This window comes from Sorex araneus, chromosome 2, assembly GCF_027595985.1.
Source record: "Sorex araneus isolate mSorAra2 chromosome 2, mSorAra2.pri, whole genome shotgun sequence".
Taxonomy (NCBI): domain Eukaryota; kingdom Metazoa; phylum Chordata; class Mammalia; order Eulipotyphla; family Soricidae; genus Sorex; species Sorex araneus.
This window is the reverse complement of record NC_073303.1, coordinates 126,923,926-126,946,683: the sequence shown is the minus strand read 5'-3', so window position 1 is coordinate 126,946,683 and position 22,758 is coordinate 126,923,926. Positions and strand designations below refer to the sequence as shown.

The window sequence follows — 22,758 nt, the reverse complement described above, 5'->3', positions numbered from 1 at the left end:
GGAGAGGCTCTCTCCGCTGCTCTGGTCACCCCACGTGTGTGGATCCCAGCAGACGTGGCCCTGGAGCCACGTTTCCTCATTTCCAGACTGCAGCTCCTTCTGGGGCATCCCGGCCCCTGGCTCCCTCCGGGTATAAAGGCCCCTTTCCCTGTCACTTCCTGCCACCCAGGCAGCTTCCTGAGGACCCTCTCTTCCTGAAGGCAGAGGAGGGACACGGTACATCAGTGCTCACTTCTTTGGTTGTTATGGTTTTGGGAGACCATGCCCAGCAGTGCTGAAGGCTTACTTTTGGATCCGCACCAGGGATCTCTTTTGGAGGAGCTCAAGGGAGTCACATGGGTTCTGGGAATCAAACCCAGGTTGGCTGTGTGCAAGGCTAGCACTCTAGCCCAGAAACTCCTTTTTCTTTTTTTTTTTTTTTTTGGTGCCATGCCCGGTTGGGCCCAGGGCTTACTCTTGGCTCTGTGCTCAGCAATCATTTCTAGAAGTATCCAAACCAAATAGGGTGCCAGGGAGGGACCCCAGGTTGGCCACATGCAAGGTTACTCAGAGCTAATTTGATAGTGCAAACCAAACAAGCATGTTTTGCACTTCTAGACTCATGTTGCTTTCTGAGAGAACACAAGGAGCTTTTAGACAAGGGCATAAGATTTTGTTTTGTTTATCTAGCAAAGTAGTAACAAAAAGAACATCCTGATTAAGATGCAGACACTTGTAAGTCATTTATCTTGCGAAACATGGTTAAAATGAGAACTGCGCCAAGCAACAAAGACAGTATCTGAGCAGCAGCTAATGAAACGCATTCTAAGTGGCAAGTAAGCGGGAGTTCTCTGCAGACTCGCCAGCAGAGATCTGGCGGCGGCACCCCGGCTCCTGGTTGCTATAACAACAGCAGTTGCCCAGTGAACACCAGAAACAGAAGCGATCCCACTTTTATTCCTGGAGTCAGAAATGGAGGCACCGATTGAGAGAGAATCCCGAGATGAGCCGTTTACCAGCCTGGAGTCAGGCCCCACTCGTCAACTCTGTGGTGTCTTGGCTGTTTCTGCGGGCTATGCACTCTGGCACTCGCCTTTACCCAGAGGCTCCTTTGGGAAAGGACTGGACTTCCGGCCTGGCCTTCAGGGGCCACAGAGTGCCCTGGGCGGGGGCCCACACAGACTGCTCTGGGCGTGCAGAGCGCTATGTTGGGAACACAGAGCACGTCCCAACACAGGGAGTGTTAAACACACGACACAGTGCCGCAGTGACCTTGGAGGCGGGCCTGGAGCATAGTGAACATAAGGCATAAGGAACTGTGAGGAGGAGAGTGGGGAGAGGGAGGGAGACAGGGGAGTCGGGGGGAGAGACAGACTGACAGACTGACCTCATACTGCTGGTGCAGAGATTTGGGGTGATGGGGAGTGGTGCCAAGAATTCTCTGCCAGGGCAGGACAGACAAGCCCCTCCTAGCATTTCCTCTGGTGCCAACTCTGCTCCCCAAAGAGCAGTGCAGTTCAGTGGTGTCGATTCATCCTCGCAGCCCTCACCGAGGTGCAGAAGAATGAGCAGCGATTAATTATATGGGCCGACACCCACATCTCGGTCTGTGTGGCTGACGACCAGGATGGAGAGGGCCAGGTAGACACAAGGTCCCCCAGGGGATCCAGGTTGGAATTTCCAGGTGAAAACAAAGGCCAAGCAAGTTTCGGCAGCTTCAGCTGAACCATGCCTAGATTTATGGGAGTCCCGGGGCCTGTGGGTGCCCTGACAGAGCTTCCTGGTTCACTAAGGAACAGACGTCCAGTCTGTCCTTCCTCCGGCCGCCGCTCAGATTCAGCCCAGTGCACCCATGCTATGACTGCCAGTTACTTTGCTTATTGCCGACACGGAGGTTTGGGGTCCTGACAGCTGACGTGATCAGCCATAACGTGCCTAAGCCAAGGCCTATCCCGGAGCAAGGCCCCCCTTTCCCCTACCCCCATCCTCTGAGGCTGTGAGAGAAGCTGCAGAAATGGGTCCAGGTGGGGTGAGAACCCGCCTTCCCCAGAGCATGGAGGCACCAGGGGATGCAGCGGCGCTGACGCATTCTCCGGCCAATGCAGGCGGCTGCAGCAAACACCAGGCTTTCCACGTCGAGGATGCACTGGCCAGAGAGGAGCCGGTGTTGGGCTTCAGAGCCACAAAGGCCAGGTGGACGGTCCCTTAGGGGCTAGCGCAGCCCATGGCCGAAGCTGAAGCTGGGGACCCAACTGTTTAGAGTGTTTAGAGTGACCCACGCTACACATGGAGCCCTGGAGCTGGGCAAGGCTGTAAGGAAAGAGTTCCTCAGTCTTGGCTTCTCGGACACTCTGGGTGGACGGTCTCACCTCTGCGATCTGAGCCGAAACCAGGACTGATGTCAGATGGCACCTGAGGACTTGAGTAGAAAACAACCATCCCCTCCCCTCCGCCTTCCCTTTATGGAAAACACTAGAGCAAATAACCGCCCACAGCATGGAGAGACCAGATCTGCGGACGGCCACACACACGGGGCACGTGGCTCCCGGCCTCTCTCAGCAGCACTGTGGGTGGGAGAACAGACTCACTGGCCCTACAGACCACCACTCCCCGAGGCTGAGAATTGGAGTGGGGGGGCGGTCATCAACCATCTTGCTCTCCTGGAACTAGCAAGCGGGTTACGCTGAGGAATGACAGGCGTGAGACCGTCTCTTTCCATGGGGGCACAGCTGTTCTGCACGTTCCTGCGGGGAGATGGCGAGAGTGCCAGTGAGGGGAGGATGCAGACAGGGCACTGTCAGGTTCTGACGGGGATCAAGGACAATGGTCCTCCCTGCCTGACATCTGTCAGCACGTGTCAGGGCTTAGGCCGGAACAGGACCACCCCTGCCCCCGCCCCCGCCCCCACTCCCCCGCAATTAAAATTGCTGCTTGCCATGGACGGGAGGAACGAGGTGCTCTGAAGTGAATCTGGAAATGCTTTGTGGCGTGTGCAAAGAGGGCAGGATGGGCAGAGCAGGCTCTGCAGATGATGAGGTGGGTGAGAGGTTCTAGAAATGCCACCTGCTGTACGTGCGCGTGGGAGAGGGTTTGGCAACACGGTTCATTTAGGCTGCACTGGGGGCCACCCCACCAGCCAACGGGACCAGGGATGGTTTCCTCACACTGCCAGGGGGACAACCAAAGACGCGGACAGTGGGTACTGGACAGGTCTCGCTCCCTGGGGGCTGGACGTAAGCAGGCCACCGTACATTTGCTCTTCGCTCCCATGACTGTGATCTCTGCTGGACACCCCCCTCCCCCCGCCCCAAGGGATCCTCGGGGCTGCCACTGAGCCTTCTTCCTCAGGGCATGGGGGTGGGTGACGGGTCTGTGTGGGCTCTCTCCCTCACGGGGCCATGACAAAGCTGCCCGGATGCGGCCATGCTCCACTGGGAGCCCTGTGCCCACAGCCACGCCTCACGCACGCTTCATCACAGTGCCGCAGGGACACACAAGCTCTATCCATCCCACGTGAGTCCGGCTGGGAGCAAAGACCTGCCGGTAAGGGGCGAGGGAGGCGGAAATGACTGTCAGCCCGGACGTCCACCTCTCCTCCCTGTCTCCCAGAGGGAGCACGCCCGTCTAGACCCCAGACAGCCTCGTCCAGGCCCACTCCTGGTCCCGGACAGTTTCTCTTGGGCCAAGGAGACCTCACCACGATCAACTGCATCGTTTGGTGCCAGAGTGCAAAACTGCCGCCTGCCCCCTCCCCCACCACCCCTGCTCGGGTACAAGCCCTGGCCATACCCAGCCCACATGAGTTACTTTACTGAATAAGGCCCACCAGCCTCTCCTTGGTCCAATGCGGTTTCAGCCCTCTGGGTTGCTGGTCTTGTGATTCTTTCTCTTTTTCTCTTGGTGCCACACCCCACTGTGCTCAGGGCTGACTCCTAGCTTCATGCTCAGGGACCACTCTGGGTACAGGGACACTCTGGGATTGGAACCAGGTTCTGATGTGTACAAGCAGGCGCCTTATCGCCTTATCGCTCTGAACCACATCACGATCTCTCATCATCCCTCAGTGCTCAGAGTAGATCACAGTTGTGGGAATGAGGAGCAGGAGGAAAAACATATTGTGGATGGATCAAACCCAACCCCCAAAGGGAACGCATGAATATTCACAAATTCCCAGCAATGAAGCATTAGCCATGGTGCTTCGTCAGGAAATGAGGTCTCTGAGGCAAGTGGTTTTCCCTCCCAACACCCTAGAACAGGACATCCCCCTGGAACACGCTGTCCTCATTTGATCAAACTGCCAATTCCAGCCAGCCCTGCCCTGCCACGCTGCACTGTGGGCTGTCCCCGTGTCCTGCTCTCCCGGGACTCACCAGACCCCGCAGGATGATGAGGGTCCAGGGGGCACGGAACCAAGGCTGTGGTGTGCGGGAGAGCGGGCTGTACACGGTGCAAAGACCCCGGAGTCTGGGGCGGGGCCCCTCACGGCTCAGGGCACGCAGATTTCGCAGGACAATTCAATCTCACACAGGCAGTCTCTCCGGAAATGCATCTTTCCTGGATTCTCCAGGAAGGAGCCACAGAGATGAGAGGGGGCCCACCTGGGCTGCTCTGGGAACCCGGGACAAGCCTGCTTTGTTTGGTTCATGGTCTAAAGCAGTGTTTCTCACCTTTCTCACCCAGGGGGCCCATAGGCCTTCCATGCGTCCCCAGGATAGTCCAAAGGGCCTCGGGTGAAAATCACATAAATGGGGAAAGCACTGCATGAAACTAGGAGTCCAACCAGTGGGGGTGGGGGAGAGAAAGGTCAGGACAGATCAAGGCTGGAAGAAGGTCAAGGAACATGGTCCAGAGGCTGAGAAAGGCCCCTAGGCAGAGGGTGGGCCTGGGATGGGAACTGTGGCCGGGTCTAAGGACAGAGGCCAGCCCTCACTCCTGTGGGCACCGCATCGCCCTTAGCCCTGCCTCCTACCCAGCTGAACCGGGAGGGAATCTGCCCCCTGCTGCCCTGAGGAACCGAGGCAGCAGAGCAGGGGGGCACAAGCCGGTTGAAATCTCGTGCCCTTGCGGCTTCTCCGGCAAGCTGGAGTGCCAGTTTCCTCCGCACGCTGAGCCTGGGGACACGGTTGGGAAATTCTGGTGTTTCCCAGTGTGTGTGATTGCATCAGACCGGGCTGATGGGCCACCCCGTGTGTGGTGGGCCCGGGACCCGTGCTCCATCCTTCCGGGAAGGAGAGGAGGGACCAGGCGGTGGTGCAAGCCAGCGGGATGCACCTCAAAGGACAGGGTGAGGCCGGATTCTGTGGCCCCCCTCCCTGGGACTCAAGGACTTAAAGACTGCTCGGCGTGAAAAACAGATTAAAACAAAAATGTGTAAAGTAACAATAACAACAGCAAACCCAGATGCAAAACCAGAGACGGCTGCGTCGTGCCCCCTGCAATGCAGACACGCCGCCTTCTTGTTTAGTTGGTCCCGTTTTGTTTCTGTTTGGGGGCCATAACCGGCTCAGCCCTGGTTCTCTGCTCAGGAATGGCTCCCTGTCGCTCTCAGGGAACCGCATGGTGGCGAGGGTCAAGCCCTGGGTCTCCTGCATGCAAAGCTGGCATCGACTCCATGAGCCATCTCTCCAGGACACCCCTGCTCCCTCCCCCCCCTTTTTTTAATTCAAAGGCATGTTTGAATTTTGAATGTTGGGATTCTGGAATGTCTAAGAAATGACAGGAACTGAGACTGTTCTAACAGATGGCAGGGAAGGGTGACAGGTCAGCAGAACACGGCTGAAAGGAGAAGAGAGCCTGCCTCGCTCTGGGGGTCCCGTGCTGCTGCCCTAGTATCTCCTCCCCTTCTCCCCCCAGCACTGCTGTGGGCAGTCCTGGTGGTGCCAGCACTGCCAGGCCAGTACTACGGGCATCACCGGGAGTGGGCCTCACCCCCTGGTGATACAGTCTGCAACACAATAAAAGGAGGTCCTAGCCGAGATGTAAGGAGACTTCCCTGCTCCGTCTGCAGGCACAGCCGAAGTAAAACCACACCCCCTGCGCCTCAAGTCTGCACGACTTTCTAGAATCTTTGTTTTGTCTTTGGGACCACACCTGGTGGTGCTCAGCTGTGCTCTGCGCTCAGGGATCACTTCTGGAGGGTTTGTGCAACCACATGGGATGCCGGGGACCAAACCCTGGTCGGCTGCAAGCAGGGCTAGCAGCTTCCCTGCCAGACTATCTCTCCAGTCCCTTTCTAGAATCTTTATTTATTTTCTCTTGGGGGCCACACCTGGTGATACTCAGGGATTCCCCTGACCCTGCATTCAGGAATGACTCCTGGCCATGCTCAGGAGACTCGGGATGCTAGGGATTGAACCCGGGTCGGCCACATGTGAGGCAAACGCCCTCCCTGCTGTACTATCACTCTGGCCTCCTCCCTTTCCAGAAAGGATCCAAGAAGTCATGGTGGGTGTGTCTGTGTGCGGAGGGAAGTCCACGGCTCATCAGCAGGAGCTCCTGCCTCGGGAGGGTGAGGCAGTGGGTCCTGGGTGCTGTCCACACGCGTGTCCAGCGAACTCCCAGTATGGTGCAGTGATGGGGGAGGGGCGGCCCACAGTGCCATGGCTCTAGTTTTGCACAGGGTCGGCCCCCTCCCCACTGCCCCCCCCCCACAATGTCTTCCAGGACAACAGAAAGAGCCATTTGAACTTGGCCACAGTGCTCTGCTAAGTGCCCCACTCTGGAACATCATAACGGCATCTTCCATAAAAAGCATTTTTGATAATTAAAAGTGTGTGTGTGGGGAAACCACGACTATCAAAATAAAATAAAGTTTGCTTTGAGGCTAGGTGATTTGGGTTCAGTCTCTGCTTTCAGAATATTATATAATTTTTAGGAGCAAGATTAAAACTGGGACATGTGAGCTCATGCTGCTAGCAGACAATCACCAGACCTCGACTTGTTTCTAATTCAATGAAGCTTCTAATCTCGCAGAACGGGGAAACATGCTGTTTCCATGGCAGCCGATAAAGAGGGGAACACTACGGGGTTTTTACTGATTTGAACGAGGCTCTGAGGATTTATCCCCCTTTTAGTGGCAATTTGTGCTGCCCCCCCTTGCCCCCAGTCTTTAAGGACACCTCATTTTCTCTTTCCTAAATGTATTCAGGAAATCCTACCAATTCCGGAAGTGGGCTGGCTGTGATGTTACTATGAAATCATGTACTCCTGCTGCAATGCAGAGCCAAGGGATTTAATTCTTTGTTTTGTTTGTTTTGTTTTGGGTCACACCCAGCGATGCTCAGGGGATACTCTTGACTCTGCGCTCAGGAATCACTCCTGGAGGTGCTCAGGGGGACCCTATGGGATGCCGGGGATTGAACCCGGGTCAGCCGCATACAAGGTCAGTGCTCTCCCTGTGCTGCTCTCTTGCTCGGCCCCCCTCCCCACCAGGTGTTTAATTCTTAACATATTAACATAAAAACAGATGCTAAACAATGGGGCAAGGCTGGGTATGAGAGATGGTGGACTGGGATGCAGTTTAAGCTTGGTTGTGAAACAGTGTTGCATTCCAGATGCTCAGGGCAAGTTTTTGTAACCCAGAAGCACTCTCAACTGGGCATGCCAGAACCCTGCAGTGGGTGACGGGGTGCTGGGTGTGGGGGCATGATCGAAAGGTGTGGTTGTGGGCAGTGGGGATGGTGCCCGGGGAACCCACCAAGAGTCGCTCCCCCTTTGGGGGCTCTCTGTCCCCCCACTGGCTCGCTATTCTGATAGTGAAGATCCCCGTTGGCTTACCTGTGACCGACACACAGCCGAGCGGGGCGACGAGGGTGATGGGTGCGAAGCCGTAGGCGGCGAAGTTGCCCACCTCGCCCAGGGCCATGAGCACGGCCCCGCCCCACCACAGTGGGCTCCGGAAGTAGGGGCGGGGCTCTGGGCACTGTGCCAGCTGCAGGTGTGAGTACTTCTGAAAGGGAAGCAGAGGGTCGGTCAGCCAGCAGCAGGTGAGCCACTGTGGTAGCAACGGGCATGAAAGCATCCGAGCCATGGTACAGCGGGGAGGGCACTTGCCTTGCATGCAGCTGACCCAGGTTCGCTCCCTGGGTTCTTCCAGAGCACTGTCAGGAGTGATTCCTGAATGCAGAGCCAGGAGCAACCCCTGAGCATCGCTGGGTGCGGCCCCCAAAACAAAAAAGGGAAAAGGCCTGGCAACACCAGAGCCTGTCCACGGACATCACTGGCCTCTCCGGGTCCTGGTGGAGCTATGACCGCTGTATTGCCTGTGCCCGATTCTTTTTTTTTGTTTGTTTGTTTGTTTTTATTTTTGGGTCACACCTGGCGATGCACAGGGGTTACTCCTGGCTCTGCACTCAGGAACCACTCCTGGCGGTGCTCAGGGGACCATATGGGATGCTGGGATTTGAACCCAGTTCGGCCGCGTGCAAGGCAAACGCCCTACCCGCTATGCTATCACTCCAGCCCCTGTGCCCGATTCTTATACACAAGGAGCAGCTGGCTGATACCTAGTAGAGTTTTCAGGGCCCTGCACACACCCATGTGACCTGTCTCTAATGTCCATTCCCACACCCTTGGAGCGCTCCCCTTTACTCCCTACAGATGAGGTGTCTCTGAAGGACCCTGGGAACGTTACATCGCTCAGGGTCAGGACTTCGTGGGTCAGAGAGCTAGGAGAGTGGGGAGGATGCCTGCTAGCACACAGCAGATGCAGCTCCGTCCCCACAAAACCAAACTAAACCAGAACTGCACATTTTTTGAAAGTTTAAAAGCCCGATGCTTAAATAAACATGACTAAATAAAGATGAGCCACTAAGAGAAACTTCTTGATGGTGGGTGTGTGTGCAAGTTTGTGGATCTAGTAGCCATTAGAGTTGGCACCCCCCCTAGGCAGAATTGCTTGGTGGGCAGTGTGTGGGGGCTCCTGTCTGGACCTGGGTGGATGGTTTCCTAGTATCTGAAACCAAACTCCTGTCAAACTGCAAAGCCCTTTGGCTTACAGTTAAAGTTACTTCTTCATTAGAAGTACGTAGAGGGGCTGGAGCAATAGTCAGTGGGCAAGATGCTTGCCTTGCGTGTGGCTGACCTGAGTTCGGTCCCTGCCACACCATGTGGTCCTGAGCCTTGCCAGGGGAGTGTGGGGGGCCATAATTAAGCCCCAAGGATCACTGGATGTGGCCCCCAAACAAAACTGAATAATAAAGAAGTATATATAATTCAAATTAGTTAAGCTTAAAAAAAAAACTAAATAACTGAAAATAGGGCTGGAAAAATAGTGCAGGAACCAAGGTGCTTGCCTGGCATTCCTAGGTCCCACTGGGTTCTGGACATATGGTCTTCCCGAGCACTGTCAGGGGTCACTCCTAAGCCAGGAATAACTCCTGAGTGCCCGGAGGGAGTGGCCAAGAACCCCTCCCCCCAAAAACTGAACAGTAACAGCAAAAACCAGGGGAAAACAGAACAAGAGACGAGGCCCCTTGTTGCTATGCTGAGGGATGAGGCTCCCCCAGAAGTGGGAGGAGTCCAGAGGGCCCAGCACTCAGCTGGGGCATGGCCATCTCAGGCTGGGTCACATGAAGGTGTGGCCCGCAGACACCTCCTACTGCTTCCCATGCTGCTTACGCAGGGCAGTGCCAGGCTCTCGAAGCAGAGCGGGTACAGACAGCCAGATGCAAACACTGACCTGTCCATGATGCTTTTGATGCCAGCCCTGGAAGGCCATGCAATACTTCTACAGCCACTGGCCTGTGAGTGTACAGAGGTTGAAAAACAGCACTGCAGCACACAACGCTGCTGAGAAACCCACAGAAGCATTTTCGTGGGCCTCTTTGCAAATGTGAACACATTTCTTTTCAAAAATGAAGAATAAAGCCAATCAGCCTGGATTCTATCTGCTTTTACAGCAGTGAGGTCATAGATGCAATTTTTCTCTGTTTTTTAAGAGAGGAAGGAGGTGAGAAGACAAAATCCTAAGAGGCCAGAGCCTGTCCCTGGAATCAACCAGAGTGTTTGAAAGTGCAGCATTGCCTCACCTGAATGTTGAGGGAAATGCTGATCACCACGTTTCCTAGGACGGCTAGCACAACTCCAAACAGGTGGACCTGTAATGGAAAAAGGCACTTCAGTATCACCCATAAGATACTTACAGAAAGAGCAACACAGATTCCAGCGGGCACACCATTCCTTCCTTACTCATTCCACAAACATTTTATTTTCTATTTCCTAGTGATGTTAATATTATAAAGTAAAGTGGTTTAACATCAAAGCATTATTGGGGGCTGGAGCGATAGCACAGAGAGTAGGGTGTTTGCCTTGCATGCGGCTGACCCAGGTTTGATTCCCAGCATCCCATATGGTCCTCTGAGCACCGGCAGGAGTACTGCCTGAGTGCATAAGCCAGGAATAACCCCAGTGCATCACCGGGTGTGACCCAAAAGGCAAACAAAACAAAACAAACAAACAAAAACATCAAAGCATTATTATTATTTAACATGATTTTGGTTGTTTTCTCACTTACATTTTTAGGTGGTCTATAGGTTAATTAATTATTCTATAGAAATTTGCTTAAAAATTTTCTAGTACTTGGGATGTCGAGATGGTACTGGAGGTAAGGTGCTTGCCTCCACTAATGTTTAAGAATATGAATGTGTTTTTATTGAGATCAGCTTTTCATGTTTGAGAATGAACTCCATTCTCTAGTAGAATTCTGTAAATATTTGTCTCATTTGTTATGAGTCACCTAGTTGTGATTTGGTCCCTTGAGGTGCTTTTCATAGATTCTTCCAGCACTGCTCCACCATCTGAATGGCACATTCTACCATCTGACTGTTGTGCCCATTGCATCCTGTGTGCATGCCCCACAGCTGCCATCCTTTCTTTCCTCTGTACCCAGCAGCATGGTGACAGGAAGAAGGATCATAGGCCTGGGACTCACAGGGCAGTGTGCCTGAGGGTTGCCACCTGCCCTCAGGAAACAAAAGATGGGGAAGAAGATTCCCACAGGCTGCAGTCGGCCTGCACATTCCCAGCACTCTCCTCCACCTCAGGGGCCCACCACAGCACCCCACAGTTGACAACACACGTCAGATAGCATGGCCATGCCCCCACCCCCCACCTAGCTCCCCTGTCCATGGGTGATGCACTTTTTTTTTTAAATCACACCCAGCAATGCACAGGGGTTACTCCTGGCTCTGCACTCAGGAATTTCTCCTGGCGGTGCTTGAGGGACCATATGGGATGCTGGGAATCGAACCTGGGCCAGCTGAGTGCAAGGCAAACACCCTATCCGCTGTGCTATTGCTCTGGCTCCAGAGGGATGCACTTTTGCTCCCTGAGATGGGGCAGCCCCTTCCCTCAGTCACTCCAGCCACAACTTACTCTCCTGAAGAACATGTCCCAGAGACCTACTCAGAGCACCCCAGTCCCTCAGGGGAAGGCCAGATTCCCTGAGGGGAGAGCACCATGCTGAAGGCGGTTGTTGGCCTCTGTCATCTGCTATGCAAAATTAAGGGGCCGAACAAGTATACCAGTGGCTAAATACCAAGTTCTAGGGGGCCAAAGAGATGGCACCGTGGGTAGGGTGCCTGCCTTGCATGTAGCTGACCTGGGTTCGATCCTCGCCAGCATGACATATGAGGTGAAGTCCCCAGCCCCACCAGGAGTGGCCCCTGAGCACAGGGATAGGAGTCAGCCCTGAGTACAGATGGGTGCAGCCCCTGAGCCAAAAACAGACAAACAAAACCTCCAGACACCAAGTTTTTCTCCACTGCCCTCCATGCTTGAGGAAAGAAGGCATGGATCCCAATTCAGTCAGCTTAATCAATGGCTGAATAAATAGCAGTACTCCTACATTTAAAATCCTAAAAATAAAGAAGTCATGGATCACTGGGTGGCTTCAAAGGGTGCGCTGCTGGCTGCTCCCCCTGGGAAAGCAGGTAGATGAGTCTCTCCTGGTCAGATGCCTCAGCAATGTCACATGGATTTCCGCTCCCCCATCTCCAGCCACAGGACAGACCTTCTAGCTAGTTTCAGATTTCAGGTGGTTATTTGAATTTCAAATGAACGTGACAACCACAAGGAACCCTTTTCATAACACAAATGTCTTTGAAGTTTTAGAACCTTATTAGATGCACTGAAGTGAAATTCAGCATTTTAAAAAAAAGGAAGCAGGAATGTCAAAAATTCATTTTATAGTTGACATATAATATCCATAGTCTTTAATCAGTTAAGAATTTTCCTAATAAACACACTTGGCAATAATTTGGATGGCTATTCTCATGGGGAACAATTGCATCGTGCTACAATGTGCCAGTCCCAAGCCTTCGATTCACAATTGAATGCATTTGGCAGTAATCAGGAAAATAAAGTTCAGAAAAAAGTTGAGGATTGAATGGGCAATTATGAAAATATCCCATAATTATAAAAATAAATCGTTGATCAGAAATAACTTGCTTCAAAATTCTTTGAATCATTCCATTTAAATGGCACCAGACCAAAGTGTTTAGAAATCGGTTGTAGGATTGGGTAGTAATTTCTTGGATATGACACCAAAAGCACAGGCAACAAACAAAATAATAAGCTGGACTTCATTGTGATTAGAAATGTTTGTGCATCCAAGTGAAAAGACAGCCTAAAAAATGGGAGAAAATATTTGCAGCCATCGATCTAATAAAGGATTGACATCCATAACATGTCAAGAACTCCAGAAGCTGGAGCGATAGCGCAGGGGTGAAGGCACTCGCTTGCACTGGGCTGACCCTGGATTGATCCCCAGCGGGAGTGATAGTTCCCTGAGCCCTGATAGGAGTCATTCCTGCACACAGAGTCAGGAGTAAGCCTGGAGAATTACAAGGTGTGGCCCAAAATTTTTTTAAAAAATTGTTTTTAATTGAGGGCTTATGAAACACTACCGTGATTGCATGTAGTGAACCCAGGTTTGATCCCCAGCACTCCACGTGGTCCCCTGAGCACTCTCAGAAGTGATGTCTGAGCACAGAGCCAGGAGTAAGTAAGTCCTGAGCACAGCTGGGTATAAACCTCAAACAACAACAATCATCATCATCATCATCATCGTCGTCGTCATTATATATTTTTCTTTTTTCTTTTTTGGCCCAGCAATGCTAACCATCACCTGAGCCCCAGTAAGTTTTGATTTGCTTCTGACCAAGGTGCTGCAGCCTTTCCCAGGCAGGTCAGGGAGGGGGTTGTGGAACTTGCTGGAAACAAAGCAGCCATGGAGTTGCCATGTCGAGGGTCTCTTCCTTTCCCGGAGGATTTCTCAGAGGTCTGTGTGCTGTGGATGGCATTTTCCCACCATGGCAAGTCCCTCAAGATGCCCGTCATCTCCAGCCCCGAGGCGGCACACTGGACCCTGCTGACGCCACTCTGGAAATCTTTGCTGGGTACCAGCCATGTTGATGGCATTTCTCCAGGAGTCGGTTCCATCTCCAGAAACCACTTTCTTTGCTCACTCTTAGGCAGTGGCCCTCCCCTGTTGCAGCTCCAGCGGACACTGAAACCATTCAGACCCTCGCCAGGCTCTGCTTTCTTCCTTGAGTCCACCGGCTCTTCCCACCATATCTGCACTGACTTCCAAAACACCAGTCTCAGCCACGGCCACGGGGTCACAGATCCCCACATCAAAAACAAGTCCTGAAAAAGGTCGAAAAGTTGCGGGGATTGCTGAAAAGTGGCCGGGACACGGAATGAATGCCTGTTGCTGGGAGACCGGTACCCACAGGCAAGCTTGGAGCCAGGCGATGATGCCCTTTGATGGGCAGACACTGGTGCAGAATTTCTATGGCGTGCAACTAAACAAGTGCCACAGGTGATGCCCGTCTCAACAGCAAGTGGAGGTCGCTGTTACGAATGCCATTTCCTGCCAGAGGGTCAGGCAAGTGGGTTCTACTGATTCCAACCCCCCTTCCTGTCTTTTTGTTGATGGTTTATAAGGTATTTGGGATTTGGGGACACACCTGGCACTGCTCAGGGCTTACTTCTGATGGGGCTCAGGGGACTCTATGGATGCCAGAGATGGAACCCAGGTCAGCAGCGTGCAACTCGAGTACCCTCCCCGCTGCCTGTCTCTCGGGGCGCCCCCTTGCATCCTCAGAGGCAGCATACGCATGAGGGGGCGGGCTTTCCGAGGCTTGTCACTCACCCTCGATTAGAGATGTCTGGTTCGTATCATTACTCCAGTCACAGCGCTATCTGTTCTCGAGCTATTTTGGAACGTGTGAGAGTGTTAGAGCGCTTCTTCCCTCCCGCCGCCTCCTTGCTGGTGTGGAGCTGAGCAGCTGAGAGCGCGGAGGGACTTGTGCTGGGCCCTGGAGCGCATCAGCCCACTCAGGCCCGAGTGGCTTTTCAAGTCCAGACTGCAACAGGTGACCTTCTGGCCAGCCGCAGTCAGCATCCTGCAATTTTGTCTGTATGTTCTGGGCTCGTGCCTGGTGGTGCAGTGCTGGGAATCAAACCTGGGTCAGCCATGTGCCAGCCATCTGCCAGGGCTAGCCGCTGTACTTTCTCTTCGGCCCAAGCATCTTGCAATTTTTTTGTTTTAATGAGAAGAATCTGTCCCTTTCTCTCAATGCAAGTAAAACAGAGAGAACAGAAGGAAAAGTTGCTCTGCATCTTAATTATAAAGTTCCAAGGATAGGCCAGAAATACAGGCAGATGCCTGAATGTCTGCAATGCTCACGCTAAACTATCTGACTTTCTGAGGTGTCTTGGCCGCAGCACACAATTTATCTACAGGGATGTCCATGATATCAGCAATGATTAAGTATTAAGGATGTTTTTGTTTTATTTGGAACAATTACCTCCTATTCCACCTTTTGGTGCCAGAATGTTCTTTAGATATTCAACATTAAATTATTGACCTATAGTCCCTGGGTGGGGTGGTTTGGCCAGATGGAGATGGGATATGATAACAGGGGTGTGTGGAATTTGCAAAGGTCTGGCCAGTTCTAGCGTTGACCTCAATCATATTCTTGGCTTGGCCTCCAAAGCATAAATTCAGGACCAGACCCCAACGGAGTTAGAACGAGATTCCAGAGATGCACAGAATCAGAGCTAGCTTTGAACAGACTGGACTCGCAAGAGAAGGACGGAGTCTCCTGCTCCAGGCCATGAGGAGAGATCTGGTTTCGAGCTCCACAGATGCCAGAGCGTTGGTGACTGAGTCTGCTTGGTCCCCAGGGGAATAACCGGGAGGGAGAGTTTGGCCTGAGACGGTGTTTACTCCCTGCCATCTCTCAGACATGCTGGGATGTTCTCCACTCAAGCCTGCCCACAGCTCACTTCCTGAGACTCAGAAGGCATTCCGATCCCGAGGGATCCCGCCTTGAGTATCCGGAGGGTGGGTACTTTAGGACTCAGAACACTCCAACTGCCTATCAATTAGTATACCATGACCTAAAACAAGAAAACAGGGAGAGAACAAACAAACATGTCCCAATAGTAATAACTGTGAGTGTCTGGGGGAAGAACATTTGGAGTTTGTTGTGCTTCCTTTTTATTTCAATTGTATTTTTTTGGTTTTGTTTTGGGCAGGCCACACCTATTAGGACTTTGAGCTCAGTGTTCAGGGAATCGAACCTGAGGCCCTGCAAGTAAAGCATGCACAGAGCCCTTTGAGTTGTCTTTCCAGCCCTACTTGTATTTCTTGGTTTATGCAATACTCTTAGTTCAACTGTACTTCTTATTTTCCTACAGGCTTTCATTTTTTGTTCCTCTCTCTTCTCTCTCTCTCTGTGCAATGCCAGGGAGCGAAACCAAGGCCACACAGGTCAATGCAAGGGTTATCTCTAGCTCTGAGCTGCACCCCCCAGGTGTGAGACCTTTCCAACTAAAAAGTGAGAAAAACTGCTTTGCAGAAATAAAATGTGGTTTCCTTTGAAAGGACTTCAGAGAGGCGAAGGCAACAACAACCAAAATGTAAGACATACAAAGAAGCAGGATAGACCAAGGAGAAGCAGTTCAGGAGAAAAAGAAAACCACGGCATGGCTCAAACTCTCACACAGACGTAGGCTGGCGGGCGAGCAAACATGGCATGGCGGGAAAGGGTGAGAAGGGAACAGGGTGGGAGAAGCTGGGGGATGTGAAGGCAGAGAACTGGCTGCTCAGGCTCGAACCACACACCCCTCTGGCAGGCTCAGCCACCGCTAACCGCAGGCTCTGTGTCCATGAAGGTGGATGCAAGCATTCTGCAGTGACCCGCAACAGAGACCCCGGCCTGGCCCCTCCCTAGCAGAGAGATGGGGACAGAGTCGGGGGTGGATGATGATCCTGGTTCCTGTGGCACATGGGCCTGGGAGGAGAAGGGGCCTAAAGGGGTCGGGCTGGCAGGACTGAGAAGTGGGTCAGGGGCACTGGTGCCCCAATGGTGAGTGGGCAGCGCTTCTGGAAGCCTCATCCTGGCTGCAGCATGGAGGATGGAGTGGTCCAGAGTGAGCATAATGGGAGAGGGCCCAGGAGTTCAAAGAAGTCAGGACAGATGGGGTGGGGGCTGGGGGACCCTCACAAGAGGGCACTGAGAAGAGAGGTGCCCAGCAGAGCACGCTGGGCACAGCCTGTAGCAGGCAAGGCTTTCGGAATCAGAGGCTGGGCGCTGCTCTACCTGTCCCGAGGCCCCCCCCGGGTCCCACCAGGAGTGATTCCATAAAACAAATAAAGGAACTCTTCACTGCTCTGTGACTTCTCAATCTTCTTTACTTAAAACTTATTTATTTCTGGGGCATGGCGGGGGGGGGTGCCCCATTCAGAATCGAGGAGAGAGACAAGCTTGGGTACCGGAGTTGGGCCAGTGCACGCCAACCTGCATCCGGCATCTCTGCAGGCTGACCTGGGCAGGGGTGGGGGCGGGCCCGGGGAGCGCCCTGCCAGGACAAACACTCTGGGGTGAGGCGGGCACTGGCTCTTGCAGCTGCTGGGCTGTGTTTACAAGAGGGATCCACCAAGGGATCTGCCGGTGCCTCCTGGCAGGTGTCAACGAAACCAGGAGGGCATGCTGGGGCAACAGGGGTGGGGGACAAGGTGAGCCGGAGAGACGGGCACCCACAGGTTGAAAGTTGGGTGGGGAAGTGGGCTGTTGTCTGCCAGTGCCCTGGGCACAGAGGGTGTTTATGAAAGGTACAAACCCAACCGGGGAATATTGGCTCAGCTGGAAGAAAAGAAAAAAAAAAAAAAGCTCAAAGGTGACCTTCAATTCATTAACTGCTGTCATGAATCTTGCACCTGTGAGTCTCCGGAGTGGAGTTCTGGGCAGGCCACCTGGTCGAGGGGAGCTGCAATCACAGTGGCCAGTGGGGTCTTGGGGGGCCGGCTCTGCCCTCTGGAAATCTGCAGGGTGCAGAGAGGAGGGGTGCGTCCTTGCCTCTGAGCTCTAGATGACACGGCAGTCACGCAGGGTGCTGGCGATAAGCCAGGAGAATGAGGCAAATGTCAAGAGACTCAGGCAGAGCGGGGCCACCTGGCTGCAGGCTGAGCCAGTCACAGTGAAGAATGACAGAAGAGATTCCTCTTCCTTCTCTGAAAAGCCAAGTGTATGGACTACCAGGTATCAAAGGATATGGGGCAGGGAGGTGGGGCAGGAGGTGGGGTGGCTCCACGGAGCGTATCCCTGGTCTGTTCAAATGACTGAGTGACCCCTGCCCAGGACTCCTGTGATTCCTGATCGCCTCGGGAGTAGGACCCTGCAACAACAACAAACAAAACCCACACTCTACACCTTGACACTCCCTATAGTCAGGGTGGACTGTAGTGCCACCACACTGGCTCCTTACTGAGCACCCTCTGTGCGATGGTACTTAGCGACGAAACACACGGGCCCTGTTTTATCAAAGGCACCATATCTTAGAAGGGATATTCTGATGGCTATTGCTACTTCGGCAGGGACAGCCAACATTTGCAGAAACAAGGTGATGCATCCACACTTCCGGGAAAGAGACTGAGCTTTCAGAACCGGACTACATCAGCACAGCCGGCGGGGATCAGGGACTGCCAGCCCGCCCAGGGCAAGCTCTGCCTGGCGAATGAATCATCACTGACATTTTCAAAAGACAACAATTAACATTAGCTAGCAAAATGAACACAGCTGACCATTTCTTCCCCAGGTCACCTACCTTAAGCGAGCATTGGGAAGGTCATAGCAAGACTCTCTTTTTTTTTTTTCATAGCAAGACTCTTAAAATTAAAAAAAAAATTGTAGAAGAAAAGAAAATCTTGTAGGAGACCATGCAATAGTGGCAGATAACTGCTGAGAGAGAGGAGAGAGAGAGAGGAGAAAGAGGAAAGAGAGAAGAGAGAGAGGAGAGAGAGATAGGAGAGAGAAAGGAGAGGAGAGACTGGAAACAATTCCAGAGGGTCTGTGTGTGTGGTGGTGGTGGTGGTGATGGTGGTGACGTGTGTGGGTGTGGGTGCACTTAGGGGTCACTCCTGGCAGGGCTCAGGGGACCATATGTGGTGCTGGGGATCAAACCGGGATCAGCTGCATACAAGGCAAGCCAGCGCCTTAGCTGCTGAACTATGGCTCTGCCCCTGGTTTCCTTAGAGTTCTATCACCTAAGTGGGAGGCAGACAAACTGAAGTTGGAGGCTGCCTCCTCCCCCGAGGCAGGTCTCTGACGTTTATTTTACTCTGTAGGTCCTCCCTGACTCATTCTCTCTCCTCTCTCATTCCCGGTGGAAATATCTGAGGAGAACGAGCCAGGTCCAAGGGGCTGAGGTGTCCGCAGGTCCCTGGATTGGTGTGGGCCCCTCCTCTAAGTGGACCTAAGTGAGGAGTCACGCGTCAGCCTTTAAGATGTGAACAGACTCCCCAGGCCCGAAAGCAGCTCCTCGGAGACCCACAGCCTCCCAGTTACTGTTACTGTTCGAAACACTTTGATTCTCCTACTTTGAAGCCATCTGTTTCTTCCTCTCCTTGCTGTCTCACGCACACATCTCGCAAATCAGCAAATTTGGTCCGAACAATGGGTAGACAGGAAACAAAGGAAAAAAGGATTTTTCTTGGGAAGAAAATACAAAGGATTGCCAACCTTGGCATGGCCGTTCCGTGTCCGGAAGCAAGTACTTTTTAAAAATTTTATTTCATTGAAAAACTTCTGTCATCATTATTTCTAAATAATCCTTAGCATGTATTTTTCTTTAAGAAAGGAAGTTACAGGGCCAGAGAGCTAATAAAGCAGGTAAGGTGCTTGCCTTACATGCATCTGACCCAGGTTCGATCCCCAACACACATATGGTTCTCAAAGCCCCATCAGGAGTGATCTCTGAGCACAGAACCAGGAGTAAGCCCCGAGCAATGATGGGCATGACCCCCCTCCCCCCCAAAAAAGAATAAAAGTCACAAGCAGTCACCATGAGTATAGAGCTAGATGGTAGCAAAGCAAAAAAATCAATGAACAGGGCAATAAATGTTTAACTTGATAAGATTTTTTCTTTAACACAGCAAGAAAAGCCATACTCCCCTTTCCCTTTCATTTACTGGGACCACCACAGTCTGGCCAAGCCCTGACTCTAAGCAGTTGCCTTTAGGCACTGGATAAAAAAAACGGCTTTGCAGTGAGCTGGACTTGCTCTGGGGCAAGTTATTTAACACAAGTTTCCTTACGTGAACCTGAGGATAATATGGACCTTCTGCGGTTGCTGAGGGCCTCCAGTGAGATAATAGCTATAAAGTGTCACATAGTAAATGTGTAACAAATGTCCGTCTCTTGCACTCCCTCTTCCCGGCCAAGTTGTGTCAATTTTCCTTGAAATATGTGGACTTCAAAAACTCAAGCCATTGAAAATGAAAAGTTCAAGTAGAGGACATCAAAAATTCGGAATTTTCACTTTATCCTGTGCAGAAGAAACTTTTTCTGACACAGTCCATGTGCATTTAGACACACAGCAAACTGCAACCAACTTCCAGACCCAGTCACCAGCCACAGTAGTGCCCAGTGAGCCTTTCCTGCCCACCCCTCTCCCACCTCAAGGCTTTGGCCCTGATTTATTCAACCGGGTAGCAAGGGCAAACAAGAGCCCAACCCTAGTTAGACCAGTCAGGAGTCTGAGGCCTGGAGTGACACCCCGCATTCACTGAGCGAGCTGACAGCACAGACCATCCGCAACAGCCTCGCGCACTGGTCGAAATAAGATGCCTGCAAGAGCCAGGCGGTAGAGGGCTGAGAATGAAGATGGTCCTGGAGTGTGAGTCCCAGGTCCAGCAAACATGTGGGAAGGAGCTGTGTGCTCAAGGGATGGGAAACGTCGTGGAATCACATGTGACTGAATCCACTTGCCAAGTCCATCTGTAAGTCCATCAAGGCACATCCCTGCACTAGATCTGCCAGTAGCTGACCCGTCCAGCAATACTTTTTTTAAAAACAAAGTCACCAGGCAGGGCCGGAGAGAGAGGAATGGAGGACGCAGTGCTCGCCTTGCATGTGGCCGATGCTGATTTGGTCCCCAAACCCCACTTATGGCTCCCTGAGTCGCACTAGCCGTGGTTCCTGAGCACAGGAGGAAGCCTTGAGCACTACCGAGTGCAGCCCCCAAATCAATAAAATAAAATAAAACAATTAAAACAAAACAAAACAAAACAAAAGCAAACTCAATCACTCAGGACTGAAATAAATGTCCATATCACAAATCCAGAAAGTTTCGCTTCCAACTGTCTGCTGCCTGGGTGGTGCTCAAACTGATTCAGTGGCCATTCTCTGAGCCGGCCCTTTCTAGCCCGTGCAAATACAGTGTCACAGGTGAGCTGTTTCCTGGGCGAGGGAAGCGCTCCCAGCTGGGTCACACGGGCACCTGTGCGTGTCTGTAGAGCACCAGGAAAGCACCAAGACCAGGACACGTTAAGGGCAATGAGGATGGCCTGGCGAATATCATGTCTCCTGGTAGGGAGCATTTCGTAGCAGGTCACGTCTAACATTCCTCCAAGCTCTTTACCAAAAGAGGAAAAATTGATCCTTTAACTGTTCCTGGGAGCACTTCTGGCAGAAGCATTTTACAGCATGCTTCCGATACACGCCACCCGAGGATTCCCATACTTCCCCTAAAACCACTTCCTCATAACTCCTGGGGCTGGGGTGGGGAACAGGAGGAGAATTGAAAAGGCTGCAGAGAAAAGACTCTACGGTCCCCCCACCACACCCCCTGCCAATTTTCCCCACTTGAGATGTTTGTTTTGGTGTTAAAACAGCCCGTCCCTCTGCAGAAACCTCTAAGAGGAACACACTTCCTTTGTCTTTATATAAATCATCCTGTGCTACACTCTTGAAAACAAGACGTTAGTTAACTAACCTCCCAAACATTTCAAGCGTGAAAGGGGCTTCTAGAGCAAACGCTGCGGGAAGACCAACAGCACCCACTGTTTTATGATTATATTCCTGCACGATAAAAAGAAAAAGAAAAAATCCCTACGGATTTGTCCAGGAACAAGGACAAAGTGAGTCTTATGAAAACAGAGGGTGCCTCCCGCACCCCAAGGTCAAGATTCCCCCGGCCCTCCGCGCCAGTGAAAACTGCTGAGGCTAGGCGGCCCCCTCCCCGATGCTCGGCCGGGCGCGCGGAACGCAGCGTGCGCCTGGCTTTGCGGTGCGGCGTGTTTGCAGCGGGCCGGGGCGCGCACGCGGACACGCGCAGGGGACACGGGGGAGGGGCGGGTCTCTGCTTAGGTCCCAGCTGGGACCAGATCCCGGGGAGGGGCCGGAGGATAGGTGATGGACTACCCCGCTCCCCCCGCCACCCCCTGGAGTCCTTCCTGGAGAGGAGGACGGTTTCGGCTGCAAAGGCGCGACTGTCAGGCCCCGGAACGAGCGCGCGAAGGTCAGGGCCGCTCGCAGGCCCCGCGTCCCGGCCCGGGGGTCCCGCTGTCCCCGCGGCGCGTGCACCCGGCAAGCCCCGGCGTCCTGCGCCAGGTCCGCCCGCGGCCTTACCTGGTGGCTGCGGTACCACGCGCCCGACAGGGAGCCGTTGGCAGCGCCCGAGGCCCCGTACGTGAAATTGCGGACCAGGCCGTCCAGGGCGGCCTCCACGGGGTCCCCGGAGCCCCCCGGAGCCAGCGCCGCCATCCGCTCCCGCTCCCGGCGTCCGCAGGAGGCGCCCAGGGCCGCACCGGGCCACTTCCTGCTCGCAGCCCGGGCACCTGGCCACGCCCCCGCCCGGGCACGCCCCGCCCTCCCCGCACACCTGCTCGGCCCGCACCTGCCAGGCCCGGGACGCATGCCCCGCCCCCGGGACTGGCCACGCCCACGCCCCGCCCTCGCCTCGCCCCTCACATCTGTTCTACCAGGTACCTGTCAAGTCCAGAGCCTGGCCACGCCCCTTTCCCTGCCCCTCCCTGCACACCTCTGCTCGGCACCTGCCACGCCCTCAGGTACATGCCTCACCCCTAACACCCGGCCCCCACCTCTTCCCCACCCAGAGCCGCAACACGCCGGCCTTCAAGCCCCAGTCCCCGCCGGTTGGCCCCGCCCCCGAACACCTGCCTGGCTCCGCCCCCAGCCGCTCCAGGTGCCGCTCTCCGCACCTGTTGAAGGCATTCCCTCCCCCAAACCAAGCCAGGTGCGCCCGCCCAGCCTGGTGCCTAGCTGGGTACAGAAGGAACTGGAGGAAAAGGAGCCACACGGGCCTCCCCTCCCCCACCGTCTCCCTTATGCAGTCTGACCTGGCAGTGCCCACAGTCTGGCCTGAGAAGCATGTGTCACTACTGGGGGTCAAGGGAGACTCTGGGGCTACCCACCCTCTGCGATTCTCCTCAACGTGTGGTCCAAAAGAGGATGCGCTGAGCAGGAC

The 22,758-nt window shown here is 53.5% G+C and overlaps 1 protein-coding gene across 2 annotated transcripts in view; it reads right to left on the bottom strand.

The window, feature by feature from the left end:
* NIPAL2 (NIPA like domain containing 2) overlaps nucleotides 1-22,144 on the bottom strand; it is a 61,464-nt gene extending 39,320 nt beyond the window's left edge. The window contains exons 1-3 of one of the 2 annotated variants that reach the window (XM_055129432.1): nucleotides 21,900-22,144; nucleotides 10,008-10,076; nucleotides 7,756-7,927 (exon numbers count right to left, since the gene is read on the bottom strand). In XM_055129432.1, coding sequence (XP_054985407.1) covers nucleotides 7,756-7,927; nucleotides 10,008-10,076; nucleotides 21,900-22,034 — 376 coding nt within the window. In that variant the 5' untranslated portion in view covers nucleotides 22,035-22,144. The remainder of the gene's footprint in view (nucleotides 1-7,755; nucleotides 7,928-10,007; nucleotides 10,077-21,899) is intronic. The other variant, XM_055129431.1, reaches the window with a different exon arrangement.
* Between the last annotated feature and the right edge of the window lie 614 nt (nucleotides 22,145-22,758).